Genomic DNA, 26,243 nt, shown 5'->3' with positions numbered 1-26,243 from the left:
CTCCAATTCATTGTGATTTATATTTACTTCATAGAACATTCACTCAGTTGTTTTATGATCCTTCACTGATGCTTTCTTTTTTGCTTTGAAAGTAGACATCTAATCATAGATTATAACTAGTGAAGAGTTGCAGTATGTTAAAGCTTCCATGTAAGCTTGAGTTTTTTTGAAAATGTCAATTACGTAGAATTTGCATAATGCTTCTTCACATGAATTTGTAATGTTAAATGAGGGCTCTTATACAGAAATTCAACATCTGACTCGACTTCCTCAAACAACAATTTAAACCATTCATTATCTTCAAGTCCATATTTCTCGACCATTTTTCTCCACTCTTTTTCAAATTCATCGACTTCGAGTTACATACCACTTTAAAGACATCTTGATATCTTTGAAGTCTGGAAGTCCTTGTGGATTTTCCTCTCTTGGAAGGATAGTTATGTCTATTCCTGGAGTAACCTCATGGTTGCGTTCAAGTATAAGTCACTTAATATCTAGAAATCTGTCGACACAGTATCTGAGTTGGATACCGGCCACGTAATTTGTCCTTGTGATTGGTTTCAGTGAATGAAATTCTGACATGCTTCACTTTGCTATCTTTGGTCATAATAGAACCGAAGGTACCTGCATCATACATCTATAGAGAATATTGGTTTCTTGAGTTTAGCATCTTTATTTGAAATCAGTGTGTCTAGCACATTCATCATAGTTACCAATAAGCTGCTTCAGAGGTTTGGAAGATCATCCCCATTCTAGTCTATATTAGCAGTAATTAGTTACCTTGTTGCATCGGTGGTCCCACCATTCTCTATAACAGGCTCCCGGCCATCTCCAGCATCGCCATGACTCATTCCTGGAAGCTATCTCCATGTCATTGTCTGAACGCCCATGCTAATCCATTGCATACCCAACCAAATAACAGTAAGCATCTCCTTGCAGGAGATATAAACCAGCAATTGATTCTGGACCAAAACTAGATTCCAAATCTAAAAAGAGTCAGTTCAGGAATTGTGAATATTACAGCATAAAGAAATGGCAATATTTACAGGATTAAAGAGCTTTAAAATCTTGTTTTCTCCAAGGGGGGAAAGAAAACCTCTTCTTTTTGAAAGTCGAAACAGAGAAGTTCTATAAATTCACTTGAAGAGATCATTTACTCATTAAAACTACGACCATTCTAGGACAAAAAAAATACGAATTCACAAACTAAACGTGAGAAAACATAAAAATTTGGTCAAATTGAAACAAGAATATAGAGGTAATTAACAAGAAGAAAAGGAAGCCGGTTTGGAGCTAATAGTTTCGCGTGGTATATAGTAAAACCCTAGAACACCGTAAATCTACAAGCACGAATCATCCGTTTTAGGAGAAAAAGAAATAAACTCACGAACTAAACGGGAGAGAACATCAAATTTGGTCACATTGAAACAAGATTTCCAAAAGAAACCGTAGAACACCCTAAATCGCAGAAACCCTAGAACACCCTAAATATCCAAGAATTTGGCCAAAAATAAGCATGACCTTATAGCGGATCCAGAGAGCAGCTCTAATTGGCTTCATGATCCAGAGAGACCTTGGTCTGACCATTTTTTATGCCCAGATTATATATATATATATATATATATATAATCATCTTATTGTTATCAACAGACCCTTAATAACTTGACATGAGAAAATAAGAAAACCTTACCCAAACAATCAGACGGCCAAAGTATTCTCCAAGACTCCAATCATCCATCCAAACCGTCTATTTCAAAATCAACGTTTCCCAACCGTCCGATCCTCTTAATTAAACTAAAACGTAAGAACGCCGGTACGCGTCGTCACTTCGTAGGGCTTCGAAGAAGGTTAACACCGCCAGCCCAAAAAGAGTGGCTCATCTCGAATCCCCTCCGCTGATGGCTTCCCAGATGAGCAAGAAGCGAAAAGTCGCGCCTCTCTTCTGATCCGAATCTTCGATTTCCCCCTAATTTTTCTTCTCTGTCGCCCTCACGTTTCGCTAAATTTGTTTTGATTTCCTCCGCCCATTTTGCGCAGTTCGTGGCGGATGGGGTGTTCTTCGCTGAGTTGAACGAGGGAGCTCGCGGAGGATGGCTATTCTGGTGTGGAGGTCAGGGTTACGCCCGTGCGGACCGAGATCATCATCCGAGCGACCCGCACCCAGAACGTCCTCGGTGATTTATTGCTTTCATTTGGGATTTTGATTCGGTTCACTGTGTTTAGGACAGGTGTTGTTTAGTGTTTGATTCCTTTTCTGGGTTGGTGTAGGTGAGAAGGGGAGGAGAATAAGGGAATTGACGTCTGTTGTGCAGAAAAGATTCAACTCCGGAGAACGGTGTCGATCTCTATTCTGAGAAGGTCAACAATAGGGGGGCTTTGTGCCATTGCTCAAGCTGAATCACTCCGCTACAAGCTTCTTGGCGGACTTGCTGTTCGGAGGTTGGAAACTCTTTCATCTTTTCTTTCAAATCTAAGTTTGTTCAAAGAAGCCTTATATCGTCGATTGGATCCGGTAGTTTTTGGCTTTAAGTTCTCATACTATCCTATCAATTTTGTTTGGCCGAAATTACTTTTCAAAATACTATCCTATCAATTTTGTTTGGCCGAAATTACTGATCAAAATACTTAAGTTAAAATTGATTATAGTACACTTATCAGATTCTTATAAGTCAATTTTAGTATATGAACTAATCGGGATATTACAATTATTGTAACACCCCGATTAGTCCTAATCGAAAGTGGGTAAGATTGACTTATAAGGTTTAATGAGTGTGTTACTATCAATTGCAACTTAAGTATTTTGATTAGTATTTTAGGTCAAACGAAGTTGATAGGCCAATAAGCTCATCAGGCCCTGGTTATGACATTTGGTATCAAAGTTGATTATTTGGGTATGTTGAGAGAGCTCGAGTAGGAAAGGACTTCTCATGGATTGAGTCAGAAGACTCGTCACGACATGGAGCCATCACTGCGCTACGCCTCACATCCACTATACTAGTGTTTGATCTGAGCTATGCTGGGCCTTGGCAAAGACGTCAAGCCCATTATAACACTCTGATTAGTCTCACATCGAAAATGGACAAAATTAAGATTGACTTATAAGGGTTCAATGAGTGTATTACTATTAACTTTAGCTTGGGTATTTTAACTAATGTTTTAGGTCAAATGAAGTTGATAAGTCAATTAGCTCATCAGGCTCTGGTTGTGACAGTATGACCTTGTTAGAGATGGAGAATTTTGTGTATATAGGAGGAGTAATATTGCAAACATCCTTCAAGATTGATTTTATTGCGTTAGGATGAGCGTATCTCCTATCCATCATGTTTCATAGTTGTTTAAACTACTCTTCTATGCTACTTTGTACATTAATGTTAAATGGGGTTTTCTAATCATGGTTTCATTATTATTATAATACTTGTTAGTATTTGTAATGTCTGTCATCTATAAAGCAAATAGGTTACTAAATACCAAATTTGTGTCGGAAGGTGACAATATCAAGATTGTCAAGGGAGCAATTAGGGTCATGTTATTTCTTGACCTTGTGTTCAGCTCTTTTGGCTATACGTTCAATTTCATTGCCAATCAACACCTATAATTGTCCTGTTTTAATAAAATTAACATTTTTGCAGTCTTTTCGTTACCTGTGTTTACTATCTGGTTGTCATCATGCAACTGGACACTATATGGTTTGATGGCTTGTTTCTTGATTCTCATATAATGAATCATGGAGTTAGTCAGGTTTCTGGTATTATGTGTGCTTGGAGTTCAGAATATGCTTTAATATTGTGGCTATTTGTGATCTTGGAACTGCTGATTGATGAAAAATTATATGGACTGGTTTTAGTAGAGCATGTCTCCATCTGTTTTTGTTTAGTGGACAATGTTTCTTTTATTATTTCATCTATATGCTCTGGAGCTTTATTGTTTTTTAAAAATTAAGGTCTCTTATGCAACCTTAAACATAAGATAATGATCATTTATCCAAAGAAGAAACAGGATTTGATAGTATATTGATTGGTTAACATCTCAAGGTTCTAAAAAAGACTGATTAACACAAGTTCTGGCATCATCAGAAGCAGTATGGCTTGTTGTACATGATCCTATAACACTGTTGCTTCTCAATTATGCTGTAATTTCATGTTGCTCTTTGTTTACCTTAGTTCCATGATTAGTTAAATGACACCATTTTTGTTGTACCTTAATCCACACAGATTGCAAGAGTTTTAATGTCCTCTCTGAGGAAATGTATCGTATCACTGTAGATTTCTTAGTTATGTTCTTTTCTCCTTAACATGTTCTTGGTCTGTGTTCTTGTACCTGATATTTGTCTTTTGTAATGACTTTCCACCCCTACACAGTTACATTTGTGATTGTGAACTTTAGAGCTTATTTTATTTAGACAAGTAAGGTTGATGGATAAGTTTCTATGATCCAAAAGGTGTCTGATTGGCTTATGTTATGTTCCAGGGCCTGTTATGGTGTCTTGAGGTTTGTCATGGAGAGTGGTGCAAAGGGATGTGAGGTATATTTTGGTCCTAAAGATGCATTTGGTTTTCTTTGAGAACTAGAGTTTTATTTCATTGTTTGTTTAGGTAATTGTAAGTGGAAAGCTTAGGGCTCAGCGTGCTAAATCCATGAAGTTCAAGGATGGCTACATGGTATCCTCCGGGTAGCCAGTCAATGAATATATTGACTCGGCAGTGAGGCATGTTCTCTTAAGAAAGGTTAGCTTTTAATATATATGATCAAATTGCCCGTCTATCTCATACTCAATTCTTTCCATCGCAAAAGAAACTAGTGTATTGTCTTTGAGATAATTCAGTACATATTGTCTGTAATGTTGGATGCAATGTTTTGCTCTGCTATTAACGTTTTACTCCTCACATATTTGCAGTTTTCTCTCTCAAACATTTGATGTGAACCTATTCTGTTTCAGCTATTTTAACTTTGGATATAATTCTCTTTTTTCTGAATTGAATCGCGCACCTTGTTATTCATAGGGTGTTCTTTGAACCAAGGTCAAAATTATGTTGGATTGGGATCCAAAGGGAAAGCAAGGTCCTACAACCCCTCTTCCAGATCTCGTCACGATTCATCTGCCAAAGGATGAAGAAGAATACGTCCGGCCAACAGTAACTTCGACGCCAGAGATAGCAGCGGCATGATTTTTATTCTGGTTTCTTCGGTCTTAACTGTTTAGTTGGGTTACACAATGGTGATAAGAAGCTTTAACTTGTCATTCTTACAGCACTTTCTTTTATCTTTTTCTGCCGGAAAGGATGATCAACTTATTCCAATTAGAACTGCTGTTTCTTAATGGTTATACAATTAGGATTTTGGATGCATGGCTTGCCATATGAACAAAGCTCCTGCACTCGCTCAGCGGCTGCGACTCCAAAGTCGTCTTCCTCCTCCTGGACTGCATCGATCACCAGAAGCATTCAGAGGTACGCCTTGGTTGCAAATACATAATCCTTTACAGAATTTGAACTATAGTCATCCTCCCCAACCTGAGCCAGCCCAGTCTATAGGATCTTAAATGGTGTTCATGTGGTCCACCTGAATAATGGGCTTGATCTTATTAATCTGGTTCGGTTGAATCAATTTCTTATCTCGAACTCGAGTCTTCCAAGTACCATTTGCATGATCCAATCAAACCTACCAAACTAGATGAGACCAATGACAAACATTAACTGTAGTGGTGTCCAATTAGTTGCTGCTGCAGTAAATATAACACCCAGGTAGGGTTCAGTGGGACATGCCATGCTCTTGTGTCCATATAACAGCTGGTACAAGCATCTTTTAATTGATATCTGACATCAGTACATATATGAATTGAAATACTAGTGGGACTTGGGAGTTTTGAAAGGGACAGAGATTCCTTCAAAAATCTTACTGTTCTCCTTCATGGATTCTGTGAGTCCACAGTATGTGATGCCTGGAAAAATCTTTGTGGCCTCTCACATTATTATTTTTATGCTGCTCCACTGAATAAACATTTTGTATGGAGTAGGGCCAGATGGATTGGGTCACTTCAAAGTGTTCACTACAAATCTTTTGCTGAGTTGAAACAAGTTTACTTGGGAGGATAAGTCACTTGACAGATAAGATATTCAAGCATGAAAATATTTGTAGATGAAAGAAAATGTTGAAAATTAAGAATTTGATTATTTTATAAACACCTTATGTATCCTAAGATTCTAATAGGAGAGTAGGAAGATAAATAATTGAGTTCAAAGATTTTTCTCTAGAATTGAGGTGAGAGGGTGTATGAGGGGAGGGGGGCTTTGGGTTTTATTTCTTATAGTTTAATTTTCTCACGTAATAAAATTTTATTTTATTTTTTCATAATCTTAGATAAGGATCATTAAATCACATAAATCTTGTGTAAATTTGTGAGAGAGAATAGGAAAGAAGGAAAAATGCAAATACAGTCCAACGTTAGTGTCCTCTGCGAGTGGTGTTAATGCTTAGGAAGTTGGATTAATGGCAGGGGACGAGGACCCTTAAGCACTACGTGTCACTCGTCCATTGGCCAGTACCTCAGCCCTTGGGCCATGCAACACTTGGACGTATCCTTTGAATTGTTTGGAATCCCCACAAGCTCGAGCAAAGAGAGCTAACACGTGTCTCTCCGCATTGTTGTTCTTCCCTTCCTCCTCTTCTTCCTTCTCAAAGCTTAAGCCACTTTCCTGAGCCCTACCCACTATAAAACCCCACGCACTCCCTCTTCCCCTCTCTTGTAGGAGGAGAGATCTCAACACACAGAAGAGGTGGGAGACACATGGCCACTGCTTACTACCATCACAATGGCCCTCACTGCGACTCTTCTTACTCCCCATCCCCTCCCTTGCCGCTCCACCTCTGTCTCTTCCTCCTCACCCTCTTCATCTTCGTGGGCCTCTCGTGGTACATGGCCTACGAGTCGGTGTTCGAGAGCCTGCTGGATCAGCTCAAGCTCTTGCTCATGGCGTCACCGCTGCTGCTCCTCCTGGTCGTCCACTGGTTGTCCAACGACGAGCGGCGGAGGGTGCCCTTCTTCATCCCCCTGCCCGAGAGGGAGTCCTTCCACCGGGCCGGGGGATCGCCTTGGGGCGTCGGCCTCCTTGTCGTCCTCCTCATGTTCATGATCTCCTACCAGTCCTACTTCCACGAGCGCTGGTTCCCGCTACTGAGCCGATGAGGCTGATGTCGGAAACATGAACAAGCTGTTTTCTAGCTCTTATGTACTTGGATATGTATGTCGTTGGAGATGTAGGCCTTGCATGCATAAGAAGGCACTGTTCTTGCCCTCTTGAGGGCTTTCTGTTTTCTCGAATGCTTGAGGTCGAGGAGGATCGTCTAAAAACCTTGTTTTTCTGTGTCTTTCTCGAGTTCTTGAGACATGCATCATACGGTCACTGATCTTTCCCTTTCAACCCAAGAACACAGAAGCTAAGCTAGTACTAGATTCTGATCCCAATCTGTGAAGCTACAGTAATCCAAGAAGCGAACACTTGCTAGGCGACTGTTGTTGGAAGATCACATCGAGAGAGAGAGAGAGAGAGGGGGGGGGGGGGGGGGGGGGGGGGGGTTGATGCTTGGTTGTCCACATTAAAAGTAGTACTGTTTTTAACAGTGGTGCAGGACCTGCAACTCAGTAACTTTTGGCTGGGCCACGAGGTGTGTCTCTGAGTTAGGGATGCTTTTGCACTGGCACATAAGGACAAAAGGGATAAAAGGATTGAAAGATGGTAATGGATCTCAAAGTTCCAGCATTGGTTCCAGGGCAGCATCATGTGCTCTGATCATACAATACTCTTATTATATGTCCTTGTTAATTTGTAGGCACAAAATCCAAAAGTTTAAATGATCACTAAAGTTCACATAGAGACAAAAGAAAAAAAGACCATCAGGTAATTTAAGGAGTCAATTTAAGTATAATTTTGTTTTCCTATCTTAGCAGTGCAAAGTATTGTAATTGATTTGTGCAACACTGAATTATCCTTCGGGTTGGGAAATGTTTCTTAGATCACTGATTCCTCTTTCGGCACAGGAGGCGAATAAAGACATAAAGATGTCAATGATTGTGCTAAAATAAGGACGGGGGTGGGGAAAGATGTCGATGAATCTAAAGGTGCATGTGTTGCTCAATATGATGTCTCCCTTTAGGCTTTTGCATATACCCTGATGTGGAGTAGATTATGAGTTGTTTAAAGAAGGGAATGGCATCTCTAGTTGCAACTTCTTCCCTTTTCCTTTCGACCTTGATGGTGACTAAAGCAACTGTGCTCATGTCTAATTAATCTTGATTACTTAGGCTGCATTGTTCTTAATGTTCTTGAAATGAAGTTAATTGGTGTACTTTATGCTGAAGCTTGTACACTCAGGTGTCTTATGTTTGGGATAAAAAGGACTCCTGATGAAGCTAAAACAGAGAGACTTGAAGATTCACCCAAAGCCAAGAGGTAGGTGTTCCCTATGAACAATGTTTTTGACTTAACCTTATGTTCTACAATATAGCAACCTCCACTTACAAATATTAAGAATATCCTCTTTCTTATTTTCCCTGTATCAACTAAAGTATAAGATGAAGCAAATGCATGCCTTAACTTATTTGAAAGGCTATAACATACGCAGAGAGGGAAACTGCTGGATCCAGAGACTGGGACTAGGATTGAGTCAGAAAGATACCTGTGATGCTACTTATGATCACTCCTGTGCAGTTTTAGTGGGCAAATTGGATCAAATTTTGTTGCAGACAAATCTGCTTGTTGGGGAGGTTTCTGAAGGTAGTGTTACAGGAGCAGCAAGAACACAAAGGCCTACAACTGAGATGCCGCAGAATAAGCCTTGATGGTGTTGATGTTAGAGCATAAATCTAAGTTACAACTTTTCTTATCAAATTAATCTTTAGAAGAACTTGGTAAGAGTACATCTGATATTGGAAGAGCTGAGTCCATAAAATTAGGAAAGCCTTTAATGATAGAGGGCATTTGCAGCCATGAAGAGTGAATGAATAAGAGAATGAAGTAACACCACTATATCATCTAGCAATTCCTGAACACAAGAAGAGGAAGCTTAGTGTTGCTTCTTTGAATAATAATACCTATATAAAGGTCATAGCAATTAATTCCAAGATTTCTGGCATTTCTAATGACACTTTGAATTCAATCTGACAGGCTAATTTTCTCTGGGATACATATAGTTTCTTCTGAACCGAAGGTCAGTAAACTTTTTTAGCTTTGCCATTACTTCTGACTTAAAAGTGAATCTTTAGATTCTTTGTCAAACACTTCTGAAGTGTTCCTTCAACTTATGTTGAGACTGTTTTCCAGAAAAAGTCCAATTATGGAGGAAGGCCATTCAAGAAATCAGAGAGAGAGAGAGAGAGAGAGAGGTTGTGTTTTATAAAATAAAACCAGGATTTTAACTGGTCTTTCCCTTTGGATTTGATGAGGAAAAGCTTAGAACTAATGATACTGTAGAACAAAATAAGACTAGGTTAGTTGCTAAAAGCTTTACAGAAAGGATAGATGGATTGGTGAGACATTGCAACTGTGGTTTGTGTAAACTATGTGCATTAAATTTCTTTTAGATCTATTTATAACCTTCTAATTCATAAAATGATGTCAAAAGAACCTTTCTAAATATATACTAAGAGAAGAAAATTGAAATGCAGCCGCCAGAAGACTTTGCTACTAAAGGCCAACTAGATATCTTTATGATCTTTCAGAAGATTCATTGCTTTAGCATATCAATTTTGATAGGAGTAATTTTTTTGCAACTAGTAAGAGAGATGCTTTAGCTCATCAATAATGGAACAAAGAGAGAGAGAGAGAGAGATGTGAGGTCACTAAGGTTATCAGATCCAAACACACAAGACAAAAGATACTTTGAGAGGCCCCAATTGTTCCTTTGCAGCCACCAAGTCTCCTGTGATAGTGTTCAATCAATGATGTAACATCAGCATCCTTCATGGACCCATGAAGGATGCTGATGTGGTCCATCCCCATTGGTCAACCACATAATTAACATGATAGATCAAATCTACCTGTAAGTTTTCTTACTGCATAGAATAATCAGCACTCCTCACAACTCCAATACACCTAAAAGAATATCCAATAAGATTGCACCCAATTTTTGTCATAATATGCCATGTTCTTAGCAGATTATACTTGTCTTCATGCATATAATAATTAGCAGCATTGGTAGTAGAAAACCAGTGTGAAATGATGAGCTGTTCTAAGGGGGGAGATGGAGTTGTAGTGGTTTCATGTCTTCTGAACAAAAAGGAGAAGCCACAAAGCCACTTAGACTTGCACCATCAAATCTCTCTCTCTCTCTCCCATGTAGATGATGATTTCCTAGAACAACTGCACAGTGTTCCTGTTCTCCATCAAAGCAGAACAAAGGAACAGCAAAAGAATGAAGCAAATCCAACACCCTCAGCTTCCAATTGCTTCAACTCACACTGCTCTTTGCCTCATTGCCAACTTCCGGCACCTGCGATAGCAACGACGGCGACAGCACCGGGCGGTTGGTGCCGTCAAGCAAACTGCTGATAGATCGGGCCTTCACCATGCCTATCTTCTTCCTTACCGTCTTCTCCTCCTCCTCTTCGTCTTCCTCTATCTTGCCCACCTCGTTATCGGCAGCAACAAGCAAGTGTAGACTTTGTGTTGCGTGCTCCTCCTCCTCCGGTTGCTTTTGCGCTGAAGTTGATGGTGCGACGCTATTTCCTCCACCAGTGCTCCACTGGGGCTTACGTATACCCAACTGACCTCTGACACTTCTCATGCTCCTCAGCCTTCCCTTGCCAAGATGGTGCTCGCAGAGAGAATACCCGACGAGGGTCTTCTGGCAGCAGCGCCACCCCCTGCCGTTGACGCGGCTGCACCGCGAACCCTCCACCGGCACAGCCGGGCTCCTCCGCCTCCTCCCATCAACGTTTGACCCGTTCCCAGCTCTCACCACTGCTGCCCCACCATCGCATCCCTCCTTATCTCTATCCCCAACACTGGTGCAATCATTATCATAAGCTGCGGCAGGACCAGCGCTTGCTTGCGCCGTCACCTTGGCCTTCTTCTCCTTCTCCACCAGCTTCGTTTCCAATCCTCCATCCCCATTTCCACCATCGTTTCCTTCCATCGTTTTCGTCTGCGCCGCCTCTCCCAATGCTACTGCACCTGAGCTGCCACGTACCCTGGGGAGGGAAGCAGATCCCGGAGTGGAAGACAAGCACAGTAAACACATCGATCTCATCCATTGCACCACAGTGCAACCAACCACACATGCCTCTTCACTCTCGTGTGATGAGCCACCACGAGTTCGGGGTTGTATTACTGTGTGGGAATGAGGTGGGCGGTCATGATGGGTCAGGCTGGCATGCATGGCATATGGTGGCAGCAGATACTTGGGATGCTTTTCTTCTCTTATTTTTAGTACCCACAAGTAATGGTGATACAAAAGGAAGGCATTTCCGAAAGGGAAAGGGGGTCAAGTGACCTACCTGTGGCTGTGACTGCTATCGGCCTTCGCATTCCATCTCTGGTTGGAATCCACCGACCGCCCCTCCTTCACCTTCAGCACCTGCAACAAGTCCCAAACCCCCACCGCCATGAGGGTGAGCACTCATCACCACATTGCACCCGGCAAGGGGAGAAGATTTCAAGCAAAGGTGGAGGCAATTAAGCAGGCACCTGCACACGCTCACGACTGCAGCTGTCGCCGTTGGCAACTGGATCTGAAAGAGGAGGGCCCGGAGCAGGCCGTCTTTTCAGATTCTCCCCCAACTCATGGGGATCTATCAGCAGATCCCCAACTGGGTGCAACACTTCTCCTGCTATGCTCTCCTTGGTTTCACGCCTCGCACTTGGTGGGTGGACTTGGCAGGGTGGATCTGAGGGATGAGGTAGAGACGGGAGGGAGTGGGAGGAAGAGAAGGGTGGTCTTTTTCGGATCCTCATAGAGGAAGAGATTGGGTGAGAGAAGAGGTGGATGGAGGATGATGTGTGTGTGTGTGTGTGAGAGAGAGAGAGAGAGAGAGAGAGAGAGAGAGAGGAGGGGTGGATTAAGAAGGCTGCAACTGAACCCCATCTCAAGAGATAAATAATAGTGAAAAATACTTTTGTTTGATTTTGTTTTCTTTTGTTGTTATGTTTTTTTTTTTCCTTTCAATCATTGGATGCACAGTGAACAGTAGATATCAACAAATTATTATTATTATTATTAATCGCCAAAACAATGGCCAGCGAGAGAGAGAGAGAGGTGGGGGTGACGCTCGGCACGTGCGGTCGGATCAGGGGATCTGCACCGGCGAAACCGGCTGCCGGCGGTTGACGTTTGTCTCCTTTCGCACCGGATGGTATATTACCCGCCCAATTACGTGCCTCGAAACGGGAAATCGTAGGTGGGAATCGTGGGTTCCACTTGGGTTAGCGATTCTCTATCCAACCCAGGTGCAGGTGGGGGGGACGGGCGAGAAGGTTAACGTGTAGGTCGGTCATAGGAATCCTGTTCCAATCAAATCGGGCTCTTTTGTGACCATTGAACGCGCGGAATGTTGGAGGAGTCTCGCACTAGTTGACAGAGACAGGATTCAGTAAAAGGAAGCCCCTCGTTGGTCGACGGCGTGCACCCAACAATCAACCGGTGGGGTCCATCGACGCCATCGGCTTCTGTGCGGTCGTTTTCCTGAACCTTAACCATCCCGAAACAGTGACGGCGGCGTTACCCCACTGGCAGAACGAAGACAGCCGCAGGAACAGGTGGAACACTTCCTCCCTCCCCAGCCGGATGCTGCGAGAGATGATGGCGACTCTCTCTCTCTCTCTCTCTCTCTCTCTCTGCTGCCTAAGCAAGCAAATGGGGAAGATGATAAGGTGGAGATTCCATAAAACCTTGCAGCAAAGCCTCGTCACACAAGCCCTCGTATCCGGTGGATTTCCCAGCCTGGGAAAAGTGACACATTCTTCTTTATTCGATCGAGACTACTGCTGTCTGCTGCAACGACAAATACGAGCAGTCACAAGCGCAAAAGCATCGCCACATGTAACTTGAGCCTTCTCTTCGGCCGACTTGAACTGAGAGTGCCATCCGATACTTGCAGACTGCATCACAACAGTACTTCTCTTCTGCCTCACACCTATCTGCACCCCAATAAGAGATGAGAGAGAGAAAGAGAGAGGGATTGGGTTTCGGATGCAAACGATCACATGGAGGAGGAGGCCACACCACTTGGTTTCCGTAGTATTAGCACCACCATAACCATGGTTAAGTGGTCCTGTAGGGCCACGATCCACATGCAGGAACACCACAGTCCGGCGTTTCATTTAATTCTCGACACAAACAGCGACGCTGCACGACGGCAGCAGCTCAGCTCCTCATCATGATGAGAGAGCGAGAGCGCAGGTTAATCTGAAACCAACAGGGTAACACATGGACTTACGGTGTTGTTTTGTTCTCTCATCCTCCTCGACCATCTCAAGTCTCTAAAACCAGTTTTGTATGGATCAAGATAAATCATTTACATTCATTTTCTGTATATTACTGGGACAATATTAATAGCTAGCAACATATTGAACTCAAATATCTCTTACATCCCAATTTGAATAAGGACTTTAGCATGCAACTTAGTTGGTGCAGCTCATTGGTCCAAAGAGTGGGCTGATGAACATCGCTAATTATAGAGCTTCCTATACACCAACTTGGCAATGGAGTTGAGCCTCGTGACCTGCAGTGGAGTTACGCTGTGGATGCTTAGTTCCTTTTCTAAGCTCTTGCTTTGGTCGGGTATACCTGCTCCTCTTAGTCGCCAACAAATACTTTTGTCAAAGAAGATATCTATCTATCTATCTATCTGGATGTGTTTGCTTTCATGTTCTTTATGCAATCCCTGAGAGTTATAGTTTTAAGATATTATGACTAAATTAACTTTAAAATAAGATATATTATAAATCTAATTAGATTCTGATTAAAATTAGAAAATCAATTTTGATTAGAGATACTCTTCTTCTTATTTTTTTTCTTCATAATTAGCTCTCGAATATATAATAGTTTCTAATTATCACTTAATATTATGTCTGGAATCTCTTTTCTTACCTCCTAAATGGATATATACTCTATCGATCATAATAGAGAGGAGTCTAGCTTCTAGCTTTTTCATTATGGATACCGGTGTCTAAGATATTCTATCTATAATGGTATCGATCAAAAGGTATGCAATATCTAATCTACATTACTTTTGATTTCAATTGTCGTAGACCTTATTGGTATGGAAAACAAAGTTTAGTATTTTATCATATTGACATGATAATTTTATTAAATTATATGATTTTATTTAATTAAGCAAGATATATTATAAATTTGATTGGATTGTTATTGACCAATAGAAAGATAGTCCAATTATGATAAAATTCATAACTTTAATGGAAGTTACTTTCCTAATTTCCATCCTATACCCTCTACTCTGAGATAAGACCTCGTAAGGATAATCAATCGATTATTAAGAGATTGTACGTCTTCTCTTATCTTTCTTTTACCCCTAATTTATCACTCATGATGATCTTGTAAAGAATATAAAAAAAGAGAATACAAGTCTTATTATCCATATAGATGAGCGTTATTGTAGCTTTCGGATTCGACGATGATGTGCTTGTAAATCAGAGTGAGTAACGATCACATACAAAGTAAAAACGCCATAGGGTATGATAGTCCATAGCCTAATCATGCAAAAGCCTTGTGGCGACTACAGCAACACTATTGCTTGCCGTGGTTGCAATAACACCGCTACAACATTTGTTGGTCATGACTAATATCAATTCGATATCATAAGTCATGATTCCTAACAGTTGATAATTTTGTCATTAGCGGTGTGAGCAGTAATGATACATCGTTAGTAAAGGGAGAGGCAGATTGCCTTGTCGCAAGTTATGGATGGCACAACGATGGGCATAGGTGATAGATAGCCCGATGAATAGCAAGAACCATGGGTGTGCCAACGACTAAAAATGGTTTTAGAGTTTATTTTTTTTTTAATTAAAAGAATATTTTTATCTCTCAAGAATTAGATAATTCTAAAATGTCCTTAAATTCAACTTTACTAGTTATGTCCTTCATAAATCAAATATTTTTTTGTTATATATCCCATGAAAAATTATAATTTTATCCTTCAAAAATTAAAAATTTTAACTATATCCTCAATTATAAAATTAATTAATTAAATTTATTTTTAATCAAATATTTTAATATAATAATTATGTATTAACTATTTGACTAGATTTAGATTCAATCAATCATGTTTTGATAAAATTTGAGAAAAATCAAATTTTGATTTTAATGAATACGAATTTTGACGAGCCTAATTGGGCAATTGGATGGCACAAATCTATGAACCCAACTTGGGTAATCCAATTATGGGCCTTCCTAATTAAATAAGATTAATTGGTCTAAGGGTTTCATATGGAATTAAAAAAATATAAAATATAATTTTCTTTTATAGTTTTCTCATATGACATTGATAAAATTTTACATGTGATAAATAAAATATAATTTTACATATGTATATTTGAAATTATAAAATAATATTTATTTTTTAATGTAAAGACATGATTTATATTTCATCATGTGAGTTTCTTTAGACTGATTAATGTTAAATAATTATTACAATTATTATTTCATTATTATTGAACTATTTTGGTATAAATTAGATTAAAAAATAAGTAAATATTATTTATAAATTAAATCCTTAAATTTTATCTAACTAGTAGTTTCCAAAATAGTCAGGATAATATACTTATAGGATATAAATTACAATAAATATTTTATTATTTATAAGATATTTTAAATTATATTTTATATTATTATAATGATATTATAATAATCAAAGTGGTATAGTTAAAAAAAATTATAAAATTACATAAATAATATTCTTAAATAATATTAAGAAAAATAATATTCATAATGACGCATAATTATAAAATTTAGATAATCCTATAGGAGTATGAAGGACTTCATTAAGAGTGAAAATCTTAAAATTTAGCCTTAATATTAAGAAAATATATGTTAATACTCTTTATCATTTTATCATTTTTGATAAATCATTATTCCTTAAATCATTGAAAGAATTGATGAGGGTGAATAATAAAATAGTATTAATAAACTCTCATATGTTATTAATGTCATTGGTAATGATTTTATAGAACAATCACAACTGATAAATTTGAGAAGATGTTAAAGAAAAATAAGACTTATTAGTTTTTATTATTATATGATATATCTACAAGAAATCTGAAGGCTTAGGTATAATTAAGCCTTCATGAGAAACAGGAGTGAACATATTTTATACACCAAAACAAGAAAAGGTTTAGGTATAATTATTGTTACACTTTACAACAAACAATTCAAAAATGATATGGTGCATAGATATGAAATGAGTGATATGGGAATCTTAAGATGTTTTCTTGGCATTCAGATATATAAAGAGGAAAATAATATGTTTATTTCTCAACAGAATTATGTGGACAAAATTCTAAAAAAGTTTAATATGTCTGAATGTCATCTCATTGGAACACCATTTCTAATCGGTGAAAAACTAAAGAAAAAAGATGGAAGAAAGTAGATCGATGCCATTCTTTATAGAAGTTTAATTGGTAATTTACTATACCTCATAGTTACTTGGCTAGATATTATGTTTAGTACAAGTATGCTTTCTAGATTCATGAATAGTCCTAGTCACATTTATTTTGGAACTATAAAATAAATATTTTGATATTCACAAAACACTAAAGGATTTGGAATCAAGTTTGATAAGCTAGAAAACCTGAAACTGATTGGATTTTGTGATAGTAATTGGGGTGTATGTAATAGTTTTTTCTTTTGGTGCAGATGTATTTTCTTGGAGTTCAAAGAAACAGTAATCAGTGACACAATCCTCTATAAAAGTTGAATATGTGATAATAAAAGTTGAAAATTTGGTGAAAGGCAAATTGAAAGAAAAGAGATTTTTTGTAACAATAAATCAGCAATAGCAATGGCCAAGAACTCAATTTACCAGAGTCACACCAAACACATTACACTCAATCATTACTTTATCAAAGAAGCAATTGGAGATGGTGAAATTCAAATAAGTATTGCAAATCCAATAATCAAATACCAGATATATTTATCAAAACACTACCTAAAGATAAGTTTGAGTATTTTAGAGAAAATTACAAGTGTTATTGAATAACATATTAAGGGGAAAAATATTGATATTAATTTGTTGATAATTTAAGAAATATTAGGGATAGTTTAAGATTAGATTAGTGACAATATGAAGGAAAAAAAATAAGGAGAAGATTATTATAATTTTAGACTGAATAAAAATAATTATATGATTGTATGGCTTTTTTTTTGTTTCAAAAGTCAAACCTAACATATTATTTCTATAAATCTAATATTCTTCTTCACCACAAACTTCGAGTAACAGTAGAATTGAAACGAAAGAACTCCGAGTAACAGTAGAATTGCACCGAAAGATCTCAGGGGGGGCCATTCATGCCTTCCGAGGACGACGTGACTTGTGCCAAATCTGGCAGAAGAAGTCGTCATGTCATCCCATGGCTGCGATCAGTGATCTCAGTGCAACAGGCATGTACGTCGGTAGGGCAGAGACCAAAGCTGACGGCAAACTCTCTCTGAGCTCAGCAAACAAAGATCATGCTTGTCTGTCTGTTCTCAGCTAGCCTTTCTCTTTATCCACCATCCATGTTCGACTGTGACGCCAAAAGAGAACCAGCTAACGTGCTGTCGGGACTACAAATTGCATGATGCGCAATAAAATAGGTAAAGATTCAGATTGGTCCGAGTCATATAGGAGCAAAGTGATGCAAAAGGAAGAGGCGAAGAAGGAAAGGGGTTGAGTGTGGCACGAGAGAGGGCATGGAAAGTGAGATCCTGGAACATGCTTGGTTGAAGCAGAAATGATTAGATTCAGGATCGGCCAACGCTTGGGATTGATGATTGCCGAGGGACAGATGCATGTGGTGAGATCCTCCTCCATCATCCTCCCGAGTCACAAAGCCGATGCATACTCGCAGAAAAGGTTCACTTTTGGTGGACTACTAAATCAAAGCCAATTGATGCATGCCGAGCTTCTTCTTTGATCCCATTCTTTTGTTAAAGAAGACACACCTCTTTCCTGCTTGATCTCATGGGCTTCCCTTTGGGAGCGGTATACCCACCCCTTATAAATGAATGGCATGGCATTCATGTGCTTGCACGCAGACATGTATTATTCTACGAGACAATATTCTTATCAGTATCTCAAGAACAAGACCTGCAGAACAAAGGGGAAGGCGGCAGAGTGCTTTGGCAAGAGCTTGTGGAGACTGGTAGGGCAGATGAATCAGACTTACACATGGGGGTATATAAAGCTTGGAGCTCATCAAAGTCACCGCCGAGTTCCTCCAATGAGCTTTTCTCTCTATGGCAGTCATAACTATCATTATGCACACTGCATGGCGATTTTAATGCCCCCAAAAAGCTGCCTACTTCGAGCTTAAGCTAATGCAGCGCAGCGAGAGTGGCATGCAGTGGAAGCATACCACCATGAGCTGCTGTCGGTCCTCTCACCCTTCTTTTTCGCACCCAGCAGCCAACAAACATGGCACATTTCCCACACACACACACACACACTCTCTCTCTCTCTCTCAATCCTTGTTATTATAACACAATAACAAGGGTCTATTATTTCCAGGGAACAAAAGCTCTACATTAATGCCTTTTGCAGAATTCAAACATTACTTTGATGCACATATCTATAAATATGTCATTGTATTTTGTGCTGAATCAAATGTAAAAAGCTGTGGTATGTAAAAGCCCATTTGGCATATTTATGTTAATTATTAAGGAACTTCATTAAACTTAAAAAAATTATCAGATGTGCTGCTCATTGATTTTAGCAATAGGAAACTAGAAACTGATGCATAAACTGCTGCATCTTCTTTTGAAATGCTGCTGCAAATTGTTACAGAAAAAGAATAATCTTCTTTTGTTTCCTGAAAAATGCTATTAAGTGACATACAGCTCATTTTATGCCAAATGCAGCATTTGTTGATGCAAACAACAAAAAAAAATATTTTGGGTGGATAAAAATAAACTTCAGTTGTAGTGTCATTTTAAAAACTTGAAGTTGTCATTTAGTATAGAAATTTGGATAATAGTAGTAGACATAGAAGAGAGGTAGAACAAAGTTAGAAGGCAATATTAATTTCTTCTTCCTGCCAAAGGAAATTTGACTTTTATTTGACTTCCCAATCCAAGAACAAGAAGCCAACAAATCTGCCAAGTTGTACTCCTATGTACTCTTTTATTCCCAGCTTTGCTGACTGCTTTAATTTTGTGAGCTCATTTATTTCCTTGGCAGATGTGAATTCAATTAAAAGTGCTCGATCATTCTTCAAATACGACTCCTTCCCCACTAAAAACCAGACAGGATGGGGGAAATCTCTGTCTATAGATTTTGAGCTTTGATGGCTCATCAATTTAAGTTGCAGTAGTATTGATTGGAGTATCAATGAGGACTAACAATGTAGATCTTACTTTGATAGATCTTCTAGCAGAGGATTTTGGAATTATTATGTAAATAGAAGCTGAAAACAAGTACGTATTGACATGGCCAGACTACTCCTTGGAATACAAACAAGTACGTATTGCAGTAGTCGTCTGTAGCTGCCTGTGCAAAATGGTAGAGAGAGAAAAGGAGATTTCACGTCTATTTGGAGACAGGCCTCCTGCATTAATGCATGCAAATTTATGCTGATGGATGTAATGATGCAATTATGAGCTCCTTTGTTTCTTTGTGGGGATGTTTTTTCTTTGTCCCGATGGCCTCATCATGCTTGGCTCAAATTTCAACCTCTCTCTCTCTCTCTCTCTCTCTCTGAAAATAATTATTTATCTGAATCCTTACACCATTGCAAGACCAGTTCCAACCCCGGTGACTAAACTGCCAACCTCAGAATGCTGATAGCTGCCTTTCTATGTCATCTCAGTGAGTTATGGATGCACTGAAGAGAAGATGTTGATGTAGAACTTGTCTTCTTCCTAAGATGTGCTCTCTTTATGTATGACAAGAGCTACGACAGTGAGATCTCAGTCGCAGAATCAAGAGAGGAGATCATATATAGGATTCGAGTCCCTGACTGAGATAGAAATATATAGAGAGGGTATGCAATGTTAGGCCCTCCATCACCAGCTCCGTCGACACATCTCGGTGGCACCACCATCTCGACTACCTTTCCGCAGCACAGTGCCACGAACAGCAAGAAAAAGCGAAGGCCGGCGGGCACTCCAGGTAAGAAGGGCTCGTGCAACTCAATTGACATGTTGCCGTGGGTGTTCCTTTGTTTCACCAGCTACTGGTTGGGCCATGGCCATCAGATCCGGATGCGGAGGTGGTGGCGCTGTCGCCGAGGACGTTGCTGGAGTCGGACCGGTACGTGTGCGAGATCTGCAACCAGGGGTTTCAGAGGGACCAGAATTTGCAGATGCACCGGCGGCGGCACAAGGTGCCGTGGAAGCTGCTGAAGCGGGAGGCGGCGGATCAGGTGCGGAAGCGGGTGTTCGTGTGCCCGGAGCCGACCTGCCTTCACCACGACCCCGCCCACGCCCTCGGCGACCTGGTCGGCATCAAGAAGCACTTCCGACGCAAGCACAGCAGCCACCGGCAGTGGGTCTGCGCCAGGTGCTCCAAGGCCTATGCGGTGCAGTCCGACTACAAGGCCCACCTCAAGACCTGCGGCACCCGCGGCCACTCCTGCGACTGCGGCCGTGTCTTCTCCAGGTGCCCACAGAGTTCATACAGATTACTATTTGTCTCGTGCTCTTCCCTGAACGCACAAAAGGAAGATGGCGTGCTAATAGCAGCTTCATTACTACAACATATGGCTCCATTTGTTGTAGTATATAACTCGATCTAAATCTTAGCAGCTTCGTTTTCTTTCTGTACTTTGATGGTGATAGGGTGGAGAGCTTCATCGAGCACCAAGACACGTGCACGGCCGGCCAAGCCCGGGCGCAGCTCCAGATAACTACCCAGCCACCGGCATGCCTGTCGAGGACGACCTCAACCACGAGCCGATCGAGCGACACCAACTTCAGCCCCAGAGTGTGGCCTGGTCTGAGAATGCAGACTCCGGCTGCCGCGGTCTTCCTTACCCGGCCTGATCAACCGCCCTCGTCGCGTCCCGATCAATTCTGCACTCAGAGCGTCGAGCTCCAGCTCCTGCCTCCACCCAGCAGAAGGCATACCCCACTCTCCTCCTCTGCATTACTGTCTACCGCCATCGAGGAAGCCAAAGCCACCAAATTGCAGCTGTCGATCGGTCCCGCTGCTGATCCCGCGCTTTCCGAGGACCCTCAGTCGGCCGCCGCTCGTCTCAAAGACGAAACGGAGCAGCAGCTAAAGCTCGCCGTGGCCGAGAAAGCACTGGCAGAAGAGGCGAGGCAGCAAGCTCGGCGACAGCTCGAATTAGCCGAGCACGAGTACGAGAAGGCCAAGGGAATGCGGCAACGAGCCCAGCTGGAGCTGGATCGAGTTCACGCAGTCAGGGAGCAGGCGGTGAAGCAGATCAACTCGACGCTGCTACAAATCACCTGTTACGCCTGCAAGCAGCAGTTCCAGGCAAAGCCCGCGATGGCCTCAGAGGTGAACTCCTTGGTCGTGAGCTACATGTCGGTGGTGACGGAGGGGGAAGAGGACAACGATGACCATGGCGATCCACGAAAGATCTCCAGGTCACAGCTTCCCAGTACTAGTTAAGACTCCAAAGTTACGTTCCCTTCTTTTCCTATAGTGGGTGATGCATGTAATTTACCTTGAGCTTTCAATGTGCACGTCGACGGTGGTATCGTGACATGCAATTGTGCTTTCTATTTCTATTGGATAACGATGTTGATCATTCTATTTTTCGTGATCTCTGCCTTTTTCCTAATATTTGTGAGTTGAGAAGGAGGTTAGTTTGTATTCAATCATGCAAAGTCTTGCTTTCTCGGTGGAATTCCTTGCGAGCTACAGCTCTTTGGGATGAATAGTGGCAGAGGGGTCGCAGGAACAATTAAAACGGAAGAGTGATTAGTGATTCAAATCCACTGGAGACGAAAGATGAGAGCCAATTACAAAGTTGAAGTTGCAGCAATAGCAGTCGATAGATAGATTGGAGAGAGAGAGAGGGTGTGACGGGTCAGAGCATCGGTTGACGTAGTACTTCTCGTCACGGTCGGTCCCTACCGCATTCAAGTAGACAACTTCTCCCTCAAATACAAACACGAAGCAAGCACAGACATCATTCATGGAGTAAACTTCAAATGGCATGGTATTCAGTGCCATACGCTCCTTTCTCTCTTTCTCTTTCATGAGTTTGTGTTCAGATCTCTGAAAAAGAAGCTGAGTGTAGTGTAGATAGAGAGAGAGAGAGGAATCAAAGCATCTTTTCGTCGAGCATTTGAACAGCACCAGGAGGACATGAAGCCAAGGAACTTATTATGCTGATGGAACAAGAACTAGCAAAGGCTACAGGGAAAGGCACCTTTTCCTTTGGAACTTATTGTGCTGCTCAAACAAGAACAAGCAAACCCTACAGGAACAGAGCCCCCCCTGCCTTTTCCTCGGCCGATGTGCATCACCACCCCCCCTCCCCAGTATTTATACCTCTCTCTCTCTCTCTCTCTCGCTTTAAAAGAGCTGTTCTCTTTCGTCCCCGTCTCATCTTTCTCTTCTTTTTAACCTTTTCTTCTCACTTTAAGTGAGTTTGAGCCTGTCAGTGCGTACCTTCGACTTGATGCAGCAGCGGAGGAGGTCAGGCATTGCTTGTGAGATCTTTCAGAGTCGTGGCTATGTCTAGCCCACCCTGCTGCTTTGTTTTGCTCCATCTTTTCCTTGTCTCATTAGACTTCTTTTAGAGGGCAAGGGTTTGATAAAGGCTTTCACTCTTTCTGGATCAGGACAAAGGTGGAACACATTTTTAAGCATGAGATGGAATTGGCATACAACACTCGAATCATTTCAAACAAATGACACTTATTGAGCAAAAATTACAAGGTTAAGTGCTCATCAAAGCCATGTCTTGAGTCAGAATTATTGACCATCCATCAGTTGTAGGACTAAATGTTTGAATATGCTTGAATGAATGTTTGGTGGGAGAAAGAAAGCACAGCTTCAATCAATATAAAACCCTCTCTCTCTCTCTCTCTCTCTCTCTCTCTCTCTCTCTCTCCCCCCACACGTTCAAACTCAAAGTGACAAGACTTAGAAGCATTTCCTGTGCACGATCGAAGGACCGGACTCATCGTACTCCGCCTTTGCGATCCACATCTGCAAACACAAGTAGCTCGTCGGGAACAGCAATCCGGAGACGGTGGGAAGGGATTGCAGTGCATGCTTGGATTGCAACAAGGAGAGCATTCTACGTACCTGTTGGAAGGTGCTCAGGGATGCCAATATCGATCCCCCGATCCACACGCTGTACTTCCTTTCCGGGGGAGCCACCACCTTGATCTTCATGCTGCTTGGAGCCAACGCAGTGATCTCCTTGCTCATCCTATCCGCGATGCCCGGGAACATGGTGGATCCTCCGCTCAGGACGATGTTGCCGTACAGATCCTTCCTGATGTCCACATCGCACTTCATGATGGAGTTGTAGGTGGTCTCGTGTATGCCCGCAGCTTCCATCCCGATCATGGAGGGCTGGAAGAGGACCTCAGGGCAGCGGAACCGCTCTGCGCCGATGGTGATCACCTGTCCGTCGGGCAACTCGTAGTTCTTCTCCACCGACGAGCTGGTCTTCGCCATCTCCAGCTCCTGCTCGTAGTCGAGAGCAATGTACGCAAGTTTCTCCTTGATGTCTCGGACGATTTCACGCTCCGCCGTGGTGGTGAAGGAGTAACCGCGCTCTGTCAAGATCTTCATCAGAGCGTCGGTGAGGTCGCGGCCTGCCAAGTCCAGACGAAGAATGGCATGCGGGAGCGCATACCCCTCATATATAGGAACCGTGTGACTGACACCGTCACCGGAGTCGAGCACAATGCCTGCACATCATCAACGTCAAGGTAGAATCTACATGAACAGATCAGCAAATCCAGGTAGTGAAGATAAGCACTCATTGCGCACAAGCTACTGCTTCGACGAACGAAGAACAAGCCAATGAACATTAGCATGAAAGCCAGATTACCTGTCGTTCGACCACTAGCATAAAGAGAGAGAACAGCCTGGATGGCGACGTACATGGCCGGAGCATTGAAGGTCTCAAACATGATCTGGGTCATCTTCTCGCGATTAGCCTTGGGATTGAGAGGTGCTTCGGTGAGTAGCACAGGGTGTTCCTCTGGTGCCACTCGAAGCTCATTATAGAAAGTGTGGTGCCAAATCTTCTCCATGTCATCCCAGTTGCTCACAATGCCATGCTCGATTGGATACTTCAGCGTTAGGATACCTCGTTTGGATTGAGCCTCGTCCCCGACGTATGCATCTTTCTGGCCCATGCCCACCATCACACCGGTATGACGCGGTCGACCCACGATGCTAGGAAAGACAGCCCGTGGGGCATCATCTCCGGCAAATCCAGCCTAATAAGATGGCCATGACCATTAGAGTAGTACGTTTCATCATCATAGAGGGTGAGGTTGAGCTTCAAGGAAGCATGCCACAGAGTGATTCACACAGAATCGACATGAATCTAATGTTCGAGTCGTACCTTGACCATTCCAGTTCCATTGTCGCAGACGAGAGGTTGGATATCTTCGCCATCTGCCATCTTTTATAGCTGACAGGAAAGAGAGATGCAAGCTTAGATGCAGAGCCATTTATCGAATAAAAAGGAACAAGAAGAACAGAGTTACATTTGCAATGTACATAACCAGTAATTGGCACCCCAAAACAGTGTCAAATTGGATATGACATATGGCTTTAGATACTATATGACTTGCTATCCATCCCCATTGAACCTCCATGGGAGATCTTGGTGATTAATGTGAGATTGTGATTTCAGTCACAGGTCTTGTGATCGATTGCTACATTAACCAAATCACGCAAATTGGTAATGCAGATTCTGTAGATGAATGGAATTATGTTTATGACTGACATAATAAGGCTTTCAACAACTGATGAGCATAAATGTCAAAATCTCTCTCTGTATTTGTTTGTTTAGGTGAAAAAGATGGATTAATTAACCACACGCTTTTCGCATCTATATCCAAATTGATCTTGCGATCCAAGCTTATGAATATAGGAACGAATTATTCCATAAAAGAAGCAGGTCTGGAGTTGCATGAAGATCTGCGCCACAAGAAAACGAAAAACCAGAGAACAATGTAGAAGAAGAGAGCACAAATGCAACATTCCACGGAGCTGATACAGTGAATAAGCAAGAAGAGATACCTTGACCCTCTCACAGCACATAGCCAAAAGAAGATCATGATTATTACTGCAAACTTCTATCAAAGATGTATTGCTACAGTGAACCATCACAACAATACGAAGATCAAGTTTTTGATGCTTACCACCCAAGAAATGGACAGGCAGAGCAACAAGGACCGATCCCTGACTTGTTTCTCCTCCTGTGGCGGATCTCTTCATCTTTCTTGTTTTAAGGAACGGCGTTCGACGTCCAAAGAGGGAAAGAGGGGAGCTGGCGCGAGGTGGGCCGGCGGGAAGCCCGCTTCGCGCGCCGCCACGATTAGCACGTTAACGCCCGGGTCTTCCGCCACCGACGCGGTGACTCGGTCACTGAACCGGTTCGGCTCGACGCCTTAGCTCCTTCTCGGCCCGACCGGTTCATTCAGCAATCCAAAATTATGCGTCAAATTAATCGGATTTCAGAAGTATAAGAACGATTTTAATTTTAATCATTTAAATGTTATTCTAAATTAGTGGTATGGATGCAATTATGCCTTTACCAGGGTTTGAACCGACTGATTGAGGACACCTGTTGATGGAATGCCATCATGAAAAGATCTGCCTGCTGCCAGAACTTGATGTGACCCCATCGACGAGTCAAGATCTCTTGGATTAGACTCGATCCGTGAACCCGATGAATCATCTTAACTCGGTCGGGCTCAGATCGAACGGACTAACTAATCCCAGTCAACTTACTTCGTTTGACTTTGACTGGAATAATCAGCTTACGCGGGTCTACCACGTTCTAACTTCAACGGTCAACGGTCAAAGCCGCACGCCGACGCCGTGGCGCGTCACCCCTTCCTATATATATTTCTTCGCTGAACTC

General features: G+C 41.6%; 4 protein-coding genes and 1 pseudogene across 4 annotated transcripts; 3 read left to right on the top strand and 2 right to left on the bottom strand.

Annotated features, from left to right (window-relative positions):
* Positions 1-1,898: 1,898 nt before the first annotated feature.
* On the top strand, positions 1,899-9,204 carry LOC135614264 (small ribosomal subunit protein uS3x-like; annotated as a pseudogene).
* LOC103986780 (uncharacterized) lies at positions 6,434-7,365 on the top strand. Its single transcript, XM_009404875.3, has one exon. It carries the CDS (start codon positions 6,785-6,787, stop codon positions 7,181-7,183), a length of 399 nt encoding a protein of 132 aa, XP_009403150.2. The 5' UTR covers positions 6,434-6,784; the 3' UTR covers positions 7,184-7,365.
* Positions 9,205-9,927: 723 nt separating the features above from the next.
* Positions 9,928-12,035, bottom strand: LOC135586942 (uncharacterized). The gene is made up of 3 exons (XM_065111425.1): positions 11,682-12,035; positions 11,492-11,571; positions 9,928-11,185 (listed from the first exon to the last, which is right to left on the bottom strand). Exons 1-3 carry the CDS (start codon positions 11,946-11,948, stop codon positions 10,444-10,446), a joined length of 1,089 nt encoding a protein of 362 aa, XP_064967497.1. The 5' UTR covers positions 11,949-12,035; the 3' UTR covers positions 9,928-10,443.
* Positions 12,036-19,963: 7,928 nt separating this feature from the next.
* Positions 19,964-21,917, top strand: LOC103986778 (protein indeterminate-domain 16-like). Its single transcript, XM_009404872.3, has 3 exons — positions 19,964-20,317; positions 20,404-20,806; positions 20,986-21,917. The coding sequence occupies exons 1-3, from the start codon at positions 20,197-20,199 to the stop codon at positions 21,782-21,784; spliced, it is 1,323 nt and encodes a 440-aa protein (XP_009403147.2). The 5' UTR covers positions 19,964-20,196; the 3' UTR covers positions 21,785-21,917.
* A 1,249-nt stretch (positions 21,918-23,166) lies between these two features.
* Positions 23,167-25,593, bottom strand: LOC135614263 (actin). The gene is made up of 5 exons (XM_065111424.1): positions 25,519-25,593; positions 24,714-24,782; positions 24,192-24,585; positions 23,435-24,048; positions 23,167-23,335 (listed from the first exon to the last, which is right to left on the bottom strand). The coding sequence occupies exons 2-5, from the start codon at positions 24,771-24,773 to the stop codon at positions 23,270-23,272; spliced, it is 1,134 nt and encodes a 377-aa protein (XP_064967496.1). The 5' UTR covers positions 24,774-24,782; positions 25,519-25,593; the 3' UTR covers positions 23,167-23,269.
* Positions 25,594-26,243: the final 650 nt, after the last annotated feature.

This window comes from Musa acuminata, chromosome BXJ2-6 (assembly GCF_036884655.1).
Source record: "Musa acuminata AAA Group cultivar baxijiao chromosome BXJ2-6, Cavendish_Baxijiao_AAA, whole genome shotgun sequence".
Lineage (NCBI taxonomy): Eukaryota > Viridiplantae > Streptophyta > Magnoliopsida > Zingiberales > Musaceae > Musa > Musa acuminata.
Note: the sequence above shows the minus strand (reverse complement) of the source record. Positions and strands in the feature narration are given on the sequence as shown.